A 10,997-nucleotide genomic window follows, 5' to 3' on the forward strand; every position below is an offset into this window, starting at 1 on the left:
CAGTTTTTTTACCTTGTAAGCTCGGGGATTCGATCTAGCAACCTTTCGGTTACTGGCCCAACGCTTTAACCACTAGGCTATACGGCCAATAGAGCTGTGAATCATCTAAAATAAAAACTGGTCTCAGAACATTGACAGCCAAAAACAATGCAATGTCATAAAGATATGGTCCAATATGCAGTAGATCTAAAACAAATGTGGAAACTATTATATTGGTAATAAAACAATTCAAAAGACGAGTCTGTTTTGGTAGAGAGCAGGATAGAAATCAATTGCCTCAACACAGCAATTGAAGATAAACAAAAGGAAACAGACTCACTATTACCATTGTAAGTGATAAGAAAATATAGAGCTGGATTGAGGCACAGACAAGCTTAATTTCCCCATGGGATAATGTTGCACTCAATGGGCTAGCTCAGTAGTACTCCAACTTGTTCAGCGGGGACCCCATTTTTTCACGAGACCTCATTTTTGGGCCAGAAATTCTGGAAACCCCACCCCAAATCTAATGCCAGCCTAAAAGTCTGTAAATTTAGATTTTCATATCAACAAATAACATTCCATTCATTGCATTTCAACCAATAAATGCATATACTCAATAGAAATCTATTTTCCAAATGATGTTTCTCAAAAACATTTGTGTATTATCTTATAAAATAATCTGCACTCTCAATTCCCCCACCACCCGACTTTGAATACTACTGTGCTAGCTACTAGCAGAGAACCTCTATGGGGGGGTTTACAAAATGGTGCCAACAGCTACCCTGTGGTCCCATTTTGACAACGTAATCACAGATGATGACTGAGCAGGATTTACTTTGTCTTCTGTCCTGTGCTTTGACTTGTCTGTAACACATATTTAAAGACTTCCCTCTGAATGACGGGACCCATGTATGTCATTCAAGAGGTTAAGGGGAGGACGTCGGAACGTCTGTCTGTGGTATATGAAGAGTATGTGCGTTTAAAGTTGTATTAGTCATATGTACAGGTTAAACATGGTATACACCAATGAAATGCTTACTTATTCCTTCTCAACAACGCAACAACAGTAAGAAATAATAAAATGCAAGAAAAAAAACTAAGTAAATGGCTCAGTGGAATATAATTGACATTTTAACATAAGTATAATACAGAATATTTACACGTGTTTTGGGGAAGGGCGGAAGCGAGTAAGTGTTTAAATTGTGCAGTATTTCCCCTCATCTTTCTCCCTCTGACCTAGTAGACTCATTTAGCTGTGAGTGAGTGAGTGAGTGAGTGAGTGAGTGAGTGAGTGAGTGAGTGAGAGAGAGAGAGAGAGAGAGAGAGAGAGAGAGAGAGAGAGAGAGAGAGAGAGAGAGAGAGAGAGAGAGAGAGAGAGAGAGAGAGAGAGAGAGAGAGAGAGAGAGAGAGAGAGAGAGAGAGAGAGAGAGAGAGAAGAGAGAGAGAGAGAGAGAGAGAGAGAGAGAGAGAGAGAGAGAGAGAGAGAGAGAGAGAGAGAGAGAGAGAGAGAGAGAGAGAGAGAGAGAGAGAGAGAGAGAGAGAGAGAGAGAGAGAGAGAGAGAGAGAGAGAGAGAGAGAGAGAGAGAGAGAGAGAGTGTGTTTGAGTGAGTGTGTGTGAGTGTGTGTGAGTGAGACTGACTCACATGTTGCCCCCGGTGCCAGTGTGATGTTCTTGGGCGGTGGGAGGTCCTTCTTCTCTGGAGTGGTCGGCTGCTCGTTCTCCTTCTTGCGTCTCTTGTAAGGAACAAACAGTCTGACCGGGCCAGTCTGGACCAGAAGGAAAGGGGAAAGTATAATCACAGACAACAGGGAAAACCTGAAGCATCCGTTTACAACTTCCACTCACCACCAAGTATGGTGATGAGAGGAAGTCTAGTGGCGGAAAGTAGGAGAAGATGGAGCCAGATGAAACCTTGCCAACATTCTGCTCATTTTCTCATCGATTAAACATTCAATCTCAATACAGTTTTCTGTTACCAAAATTAGAATCTGTTACAAACAGAGTGCACTAACTTTTATAGACTTCACCCTTTGCCAAAGTTTCAAGAAATTGCGTAGTTTAAGAGTGCAAGGTCGAATTGAGTTATAGAGTACCACAGTATGTGTCATAATATCCATAAAACCTAGCGGTCAAACAAGGAAATGGTTCCAATCGTTTTTCAACAATTACATTTATCCCATAGGGGATTTTAGATACACTTAAAATAAGGTCTGTGTTTCATGTATGCTTACCCTGGAGTTTCGTTTTGATAATCGTGTAAATCTCTCTGAACAAGGTGAATTAATTCAATATATTCACCTGTATTTACCCCCCCAAAATCAAACGCTAATTAGCTGCTAATGTGGCTATCATAAAGAACTACAAATGCCATGATGAGCGGGATGAGACTGCCGAATCGAGGCAAAGGTAAGAATCTCTGGATTAACCATCTAATGTCAGCTAAATGTAGTAATGAATACATTTAAATAAATGTACAATTCTGTGAACTGTCTTGTGCAACTTTTAAATTGACACAATACCTGTTAGCAAAGGTGTCAGCTAGAGATGATGTGCAGGAGCTTGCAGGGATTTGTAGTCTTACATGACGTCTACTTTGATGCTAATTAGCATTTTCGGATCTGAGCGTCAATAGAGATGAATATATTGATAAAAGTCAACTTGTCCGAGAGAGATTTATTAAATGGTTATCAAAACACAGCCCATATTTTCAGTGTTTCTAAAATTCCCTATGGGAAACATTAATAGTGGACAAACGATTTGAACTATTTCCCTGTTTCACTGCTAGGTTTTATGGGTATTATGACACTTCCACTGTAGGGCTCTAATACACACGCGCACTTCAGAGTGGGCATTCCCTAACAGAAATATGCAAATACATGCAAAAACACGCCAATAGAATCTCGCTAGCTCGTGCTTGGCTCTGCCCTTTCTCCCCTTATCTTGCAAACAATAAACCAGTCCCCCAGAGTCTATCCTTTATGTCTGCCAGCCCAGGAACCCGCTATAGTCAGGATCAGAGGAAGAACTATCAAACACTTAGCAGAGACACAAGATTGGCTCATTGTTGTTTACATTATGGCTGGCAATACATGTCATAAATAAATGGTACATACCATATTAATGTTCTCCCCTGCGTAAGATGGACTATCCTTGGTACACTAGGGGAAAATATAAGACAAAGAGAATGTGATTGGACAAAATGTAAAATGAGAATTTCACAACCAGGCCTTTAGAAGTGATGACCAATATCTACATGTCATGCAAACCGCACACAGAGCCTGTACTGAGCAGTTCTGTTTGTTACACCTATACCCTTGTGGCATCCTATCCCTTGAGCTACCGGCATGTTCAAAAGATATTGATTCACCGACATCTTTGTCTCTGTAAAGTCAATTAACTCACCAACGAGAGGTCGTCACAGCAGGCCGCACAAGTACAGGACGCGGCATGGGGGTTGAGGATACGCTCCTGAGAAACCAATCATATGGCTGGTTACTAAACAATTATATATATATATAACAATTGTATATACAGTGGGGTGAACAAGTATTTGATACTAGTATTTGAAGTATTTGATACTTCAATCGTGAGAGATGGAATCTAAAACAAAAATCCAGAAAATCACATTGTATGATTTTTAAGTAATTAAGTTGCATTTTATTGCATGACATAAGTATTTGATCACCTACCAACCAGTAAGAATTCCTGCTCACAGACCTGTTAGTTTTTCTTTAAGAAGCCCTCCTGTTCTCCACTCATTACCTGTATTAACTGCACCTGTTTGAACTCGTTACCTGTATAAAAGACACTCAATCAAAACAGACTCCAACCTCTCCACAATGGCCAAGACCAGAGAGCTGTGTAAGGACATCAGGGATAAAATTGTAGACCTGCACAAGGCTGGAATGGGCTACAGGACAATAGGCAAGCAGCTTGGTGAGAAGGCAACAACTGTTGCCGCAATTATTAGAAAATGGAAGAAGTTGAAGATGACAGTCAATCACCCTCGGTCTGGGGCTCCATGCAAGATCTCACCTCGTGGGGCATCAATGATCATGAGGGAGGTGAGGGATCAGCCCAGAACTACACGGCAGGACCTGGTCAATGACCTGAAGAGAGCTGGGACCACAGTCTCAAAGAAAACCATTAGTAACACACTACGCCGTCATGGATTAAAATCCTGCAGCGCACGCAAGGTCCCCTTGCTCAAGCCAGCGCATGTCCAGGACCGTCTGAAGTTTGCCAATGACCACCTGGATGATCCAGAGGAGGAATGGGAGAAGGTCATGTGGTCTGATGAGACAAAAATAGGACTTTTTGGTCCAAACTCCACTCGCCATGTTTGGAGGAAGAAGAAGGATGAGTACAACCACAAGAACACAATCCCAACAGTGAAGCATGGAGGTGGAAGCATCATTCTTTGGGGATGCTTTTCTGCAAAAGGGGACAGGACGACTGCACCGTATTGAGGGGAGGATGGATGGGGCCATGTATAGCGAGATCTTGGCCAACAACCTCCTTCCCTCAGTAAGAGCATTGAAGATGGGTCGTGGCTGGGTCTTCCAGCATGACAACGACCTGAAACACACAGCCAGGGCAACTAAGGAGTGGCTCCGTAAGAAGCATCTCAAGGTCCTAGAGTGGCCTAGCCAGTCTCCAGACCTGAACCCAATAGAAAATCTTTGGAGGGAGCTGAAAGTCCGTATTGCCCAGCGACAGCCCCGAAACCTAAATGATCTGGAGAAAGTCTGTATGGAGGAGTGGGCCAAAATCCCTTTTGCAGTGTGTGCAAACCTGGTCAAGAACTACAGGAAACGTATGATCTCTGTAATTGCAAACAAAGGTTTCTGTACCAAATATTAAGTTCTGCTTTTCTGATGTATCAAATACTTATGTCATGCAATAAAATGCAAATTAATTACTTAAAAATCATACAATGTGATTTTCTGGATTTTTGCTTACATGCTTTGTAAGTAGGAAAACCTGCAAAATCGGCAGTGTATCAAATACTTGTTCTCCCCACTGTAAATGGGTACATATATATATACCCTTAATTGTTTATATACACCCTTAATAGTCTTCCAGCCGCAGGTGGCACAGTACCATCAGAGCCTGTCACGGCTGACAGACTGTGGGCTGAGTGGACTGGCTTGCTCACCTGGATTAGGCACTGCAGGGGACGGCCTGCATAGCGGATGCTTCTCTTCCAGTCCTTGCTGCTCGCCCGGCCAGACATGCCCTCAAACTCAGTGGGCGTGTACCAGTGGTTGCTGTGCTTGATGCAGCGTCCCTTTCCGCCTGGTTGTCAGTCGATTGGACAGGCAACAGAGACAAGACAACACGGCCGCAATTGTTTACATGGAGATGGACATGTATAGTTAATTATTAAGACTATCCTCACCCCTTCATTCACCATGACCCATGTATTCTCAAGTTGAGGGAAGAAAATCTGTCATCTGTAAAAATGGCTTCTTTCAGACAACTTTTAGCAGCTGGATTTGTTAAAACAATCAACTCCAGAGAACCACCCCTATTCCCTATACCGCCACTCCTCAACAAGTTCACACATTTATTTCTCCAGTCTTGATACTTCAATTACAGGTCATCAGGGTGGCTGCAGTTTCCAGCCAGGGCTGAGGAACGCTGTCCTCATCTTCAAACAAAGAGCTCCACCTTGTGGCCCAACTAGCCCTACCTGAGCCCAGTCTGTTCTTGTACAACATGCCGCTGGTGTTCCTGCAGCGCACTGGCAGCTCGTTGTTGTACACAGATGGATCCCAGTTGTACTTGGAGCCATCTTTCTCCTGCCCTGGATTCATTGGGGTGGAGGGAGTCTGGGGGGCTGGGGACAACACACAACACTGAAGTTACAGAGACACCTGAAATGTATTTCAGATAGCCTGACAACTCACTAAATTCTTCCGCTGCTCTGTCGTTCACTACATACTTTAGTCTGAGACTGCCGTCATTGAAGTCGTTTGTAGTGACGGGGGGCATGAGGGGCGTTGTACAAAACAAAGTCAACAGCGATTGGATCGTCTCTAACCAATCAGAGTATTAAAGCCAATGACACATTTTCAACCTGCTGTTTTACCAACGTGTTTTCTGACTCTGGCCCAACCCATTCGTTTCTGGACCAATCAGACAGCCCCGAATGTGTTCACATTCAGTAAAGGGTTGGGAAGGTACTCAGACTCATTGGGGAGAAGAAAGTAACGTCCTTGGGCGTGGCGTAGCATTTGGCCAGAACAAGGAGTCTGCGTGGCCAGGCAATATTTCAGAGGCCATATACAGATTTAGACATAATTTAATTGATCCTGTCTTGGTTAGGCATCTCTGAAATAAAAGCACACAGGTCAAAGCAGATGCTGCTATCTATTGGCTACAAGCCCATTACAACAACTTTCCCAGCACAGTAATGATTGGTGATGGTAGGAATTTTATACAATACTTTCTATGAAAAGTATTGTACAAAATACAGGTCAAGAGCGCATTGAGATTCCCTGGTGCATACCAGAGGACATGGCGGCTGCAGCGTTCTTCAGTCCTGTTGCGTCCACTATTCCTTCAGTGTGGACCACTATCAGAGTGGCCTTCTGAGGATTGAGACCGTCTCCAATCTGTAGGGTGGTCCTGCCAGTCTGTCATGTGATGGAGGATCAGAGAGAAACATTACATTGCACAGTCTGTGCTGCTGGGTAGGTGATGTCACATATGGGTCTAGTTTTCCACGGTCTGTTTCTATTCAGATTAGTTGTTGGAAAATCTAATACAAATGTGGTCCTAGAGTCCAGACTATGTACGCCTAGTGAGTGGTCCTAGAGTCTAGACTATGTACGCCTAGTGAGTGGTCCTAGAGTCTAGACGATATACGCCTAGTGAGTGGTCCTAGAGTCTAGACTATGTACGCCTAGTGAGTGGTCCTAGAGTCTAGACTATGTACGCCTAGTGAGTGGTCCTAGAGTCTAGACTATGTACGCCTAGTGAGTGGTCCTAGAGTCTAGAGTCTAGACTCTAGGACCACTCACTAGGCGTACATAGTCTAGACTCTAGACTATGTACGCCTAGTGAGTGGTCCTAGAGTCCAGACGATATACGCCTAGTGAGTGGTCCTAGAGTCTAGACTATGTACGCCTAGTGAGTGGTCCTAGAGTCTAGACTATGTACGCCTGGTGAGTGGTCCTAGAGTCCAGACTATGTACGCCTAGTGAGTGGTCCTAGAGTCCAGACGATATACGCCTAGTGAGTGGTCCTAGAGTCTAGACTATGTACGCCTAGTGAGTGGTCCTAGAGTCTAGACGATATACGCCTAGTGAGTGGTCCTAGAGTCTAGACTATGTACGCCTAGTGAGTGGTCCTAGAGTCTAGACGATATACGCCTAGTGAGTGGTCCTAGAGTCTAGACTATGTACGCCTAGTGAGTGGTCCTAGAATCTAGACTATGTACGCCTAGTGAGTGGTCCTAGAGTCTAGACGATATACGCCTAGTGAGTGGTCCTAGAGTCTAGACCATGTACGCCTAGTGAGTGGTCCTAGAGTCTAGATGATATACGCCTAGTGAGTGGTCCTAGAGTCTAGACTATGTACGCCTAGTGAGTGGTCCTAGAGTCTAGACGATATACGCCTAGTGAGTGGTCCTAGAGTCCAGACGATATACGCCTAGTGAGTGGTCCTAGAGTCTAGACTATGTACGCCTAGTGAGTGGTCCTAGAGTCTAGACGATATACGCCTAGTGAGTGGTCCTAGAGTCCAGACGATATACGCCTAGTGAGTGGTCCTAGAGTCTAGACTATGTACGCCTAGTGAGTGGTCCTAGAGTCTAGACGATATACACCTAGTGAGTGGTCCTAGAGTCCAGACGATATACGCCTAGTGAGTGGTCCTAGAGACTAGAGTATGTACGCCTAGTGAGTGGTCCTAGAGTCTAGACGATATACGCCTAGTGAGTGGTCCTAGAGTCTAGACGATATACGCCTAGTGAGTGGTCCTAGAGTCCAGACGATATACGCCTGGTGAGTGGTCCTAGAGTCCAGACGATATACGCCTAGTGAGTGGTCCTAGAGTCTAGACGATATACGCCTAGTGAGTGGTCCTAGAGTCTAGACTATGTACACCTAGTGAGTGGTCCTAGAGTCTAGACGATATACACCTAGTGAGTGGTCCTAGAGTCTAGACTATGTACACCTAGTGAGTGGTCCTAGAGTCTAGACTATGTACACCTAGTGAGTGGTCCTAGAGTCTAGACTATGTACACCTAGTGAGTGTTCCTAGAGTCTAGACGATATACACCTAGTGAGTGGTCCTAGAGTCTAGACGATATACGCCTAGTGAGTGGTCCTAGAGTCTAGACTATGTACGCCTAGTGAGTGGTCCTAGAGTCTAGACGATATACACCTAGTGAGTGGTCCTAGAGTCTAGACGATATACGCCTAGTGAGTGGTCCTAGAGTCTAGACGATATACGCCTAGTGAGTGGTCCTAGAGTCCAGACGATATACGCCTAGTGAGTGGTCCTAGAGTCTAGACGATATACGCCTAGTGAGTGGTCCTAGAGTCTGGACGATATAGGCCTAGTGAGTGGTCCTAGAGTCTAGACTATGTACACCTAGTGAGTGGTCCTAGAGTCTAGACGATATACGCCTAGTGAGTGGTCCTAGAGTCTAGACTATGTACACCTAGTGAGTGGTCCTAGAGTCTAGACGATATACACCTAGTGAGTGGTCCTAGAGTCTAGACGATATACACCTAGTGAGTGGTCCTAGAGTCTAGACGATATACGCCTAGTGAGTGGTCCTAGAGTCTAGACGATATACGCCTAGTGAGTGGTCCTAGAGTCTAGACGATATACACCTAGTGAGTGGTCCTAGAGTCTAGACGATATACACCTAGTGAGTGGTCCTAGAGTCTAGACGATATACGCCTAGTGAGTGGTCCTAGAGTCTAGACGATATACACCTAGTGAGTGGTCCTAGAGTCTAGACGATATACGCCTAGTGAGTGGTCCTAGAGTCTAGACGATATACACCTAGTGAGTGGTCCTAGAGTCTAGACGATATACGCCTAGTGAGTGGTCCTAGAGTCCAGACGATATACGCCTAGTGAGTGGTCCTAGAGTCTAGACGATATACGCCTAGTGAGTGGTCCTAGAGTCCAGACGATATACGCCTAGTGAGTGGTCCTAGAGTCCAGACGATCTACGCCTAGCGAGTGGTCCTAGAGTCTAGACGATATACGCCTAGCGAGTGGTCCTAGAGTCTAGACGATATACACCTAGTGAGTGGTCCTAGAGTCTAGACGATATACACCTAGTGAGTGGTCCTAGAGTCCAGACAATATACGCCTAGTGAGTGGTCCTAGAGTCTAGACAATATACGCCTAGTGAGTGGTCCTAGAGTCCAGACGATATACGCCTAGTGAGTGGTCCTAGAGTCTAGACGATATACGCCTAGTGAGTGGTCCTAGAGTCTAGACGATATACGCCTAGTGAGTGGTCCTAGAGTCTAGACGATATACGCCTAGTGAGTGGTCCTAGAGTCTAGACGATATACGCCTAGTGAGTGGTCCTAGAGTCCAGACGATATACGCCTGGTGAGTGGTCCTAGAGTCCAGACAATATACGCCTAGCGAGTGGTCCTAGAGTCTAGACAATATACGCCTAGCGAGTGGTCCTAGAGTCCAGACGATGTACGCCTAGTGAGTGGTCCTAGAGTCTAGACGATATACGCCTAGTGAGTGGTCCTAGAGTCTAGACGATATACGCCTAGTGAGTGGTCCTAGAGTCTAGACTATGTACGCCTAGTGAGTGGTCCTAGAGTCTAGACGATATACACCTAGTGAGTGGTCCTAGAGTCTAGACGATATACGCCTAGTGAGTGGTCCTAGAGTCTAGACGATATACGCCTAGTGAGTGGTCCTAGAGTCTAGACGATATACGCCTAGTGAGTGGTCCTAGAGTCTAGACGATATACGCCTAGTGAGTGGTCCTAGAGTCTAGACGATATACGCCTAGTGAGTGGTCCTAGAGTCTAGACGATATACGCCTAGTGAGTGGTCCTAGAGTTGAGACGATATACGCCTAGTGAGTGGTCCTAGAGTTGAGACGATATACGCATAGTGAGTGGTCCTAGAGTTGAGACGATATACGCATAGTGAGTGGTCCTAGAGTCCAGACGATATACGCCTAGTGAGTGGTCCTAGAGTCTAGACGATATACGCCTAGTGAGTGGTCCTAGAGTCTAGACGATATACGCCTAGTGAGTGGTCCTAGAGTCTAGACGATATACGCCTAGTGAGTGGTCCTAGAGTCTAGACGATATACGCCTAGTGAGTGGTCCTAGAGTTGAGACGATATACGCCTAGTGAGTGGTCCTAGAGTTGAGACGATATACGCATAGTGAGTGGTCCTAGAGTTGAGACGATATACGCATAGTGAGTGGTCCTAGAGTCCAGACGATATACGCCTAGTGAGTGGTCCTAGAGTCTAGACGATATACGCCTAGTGAGTGGTCCTAGAGTCTAGACGATATACGCCTAGTGAGTGGTCCTAGAGTCTAGACGATATAAGCCTAGTGAGTGGTGAGGACAAATTAATGGAACTGTTAAATACTCATGTTGGGCTCTAGTGTGGCAGCTGTCAACATTACAATTTTAGTCATTTAGAAAACGCTCTTATCCAGAGTGACTTACAGTAGTGAGTGCACACATTTTCGTACTGGTCCCCGTGGGAATCGAACCCAAAAACATTGCGTTGCAAGTGTCATGCTCTACCAACTGAGCTACGCAGAAACAATACAAATCCACTAGTAGGCCTAGACCACAAGATATTCAGATCCAAAATGACCACCATGTGAGGACTTACAAGAACATGCTCTGGTATGGAGGCTGAGGTGGCAGTAAACACATTGTCCTCGGCTGCTTGGACATCCCCCACAGTGACTGTTGTGACTTCTGTTGTGAGAGATCACAGGTTGAAATAGTCAAATGCACTCTACTTACATGACTGGCCTGTCTCTCTT

At 45.1% G+C, this 10,997-nt stretch overlaps 1 protein-coding gene across 2 annotated transcripts in view; it reads right to left on the reverse strand.

The window, feature by feature from the left end:
- The window catches only part of deaf1 (DEAF1 transcription factor), a 29,683-nt gene that overhangs the window by 17,389 nt on the left and 1,297 nt on the right, over window positions 1–10,997 (reverse strand). For both annotated transcript variants that reach the window (XM_055922367.1, XM_055922368.1), the window contains exons 2-8: window positions 10,841–10,929; window positions 6,498–6,624; window positions 5,679–5,825; window positions 5,142–5,281; window positions 3,386–3,451; window positions 3,097–3,141; window positions 1,626–1,749 (exon numbers count right to left, since the gene is read on the reverse strand). In XM_055922367.1, coding sequence (XP_055778342.1) covers window positions 1,626–1,749; window positions 3,097–3,141; window positions 3,386–3,451; window positions 5,142–5,281; window positions 5,679–5,825; window positions 6,498–6,624; window positions 10,841–10,929 — 738 coding nt within the window. The remainder of the gene's footprint in view (window positions 1–1,625; window positions 1,750–3,096; window positions 3,142–3,385; window positions 3,452–5,141; window positions 5,282–5,678; window positions 5,826–6,497; window positions 6,625–10,840; window positions 10,930–10,997) is intronic.

Source organism: Salvelinus fontinalis, chromosome 5, assembly GCF_029448725.1.
Source record: "Salvelinus fontinalis isolate EN_2023a chromosome 5, ASM2944872v1, whole genome shotgun sequence".
NCBI lineage: Eukaryota > Metazoa > Chordata > Actinopteri > Salmoniformes > Salmonidae > Salvelinus > Salvelinus fontinalis.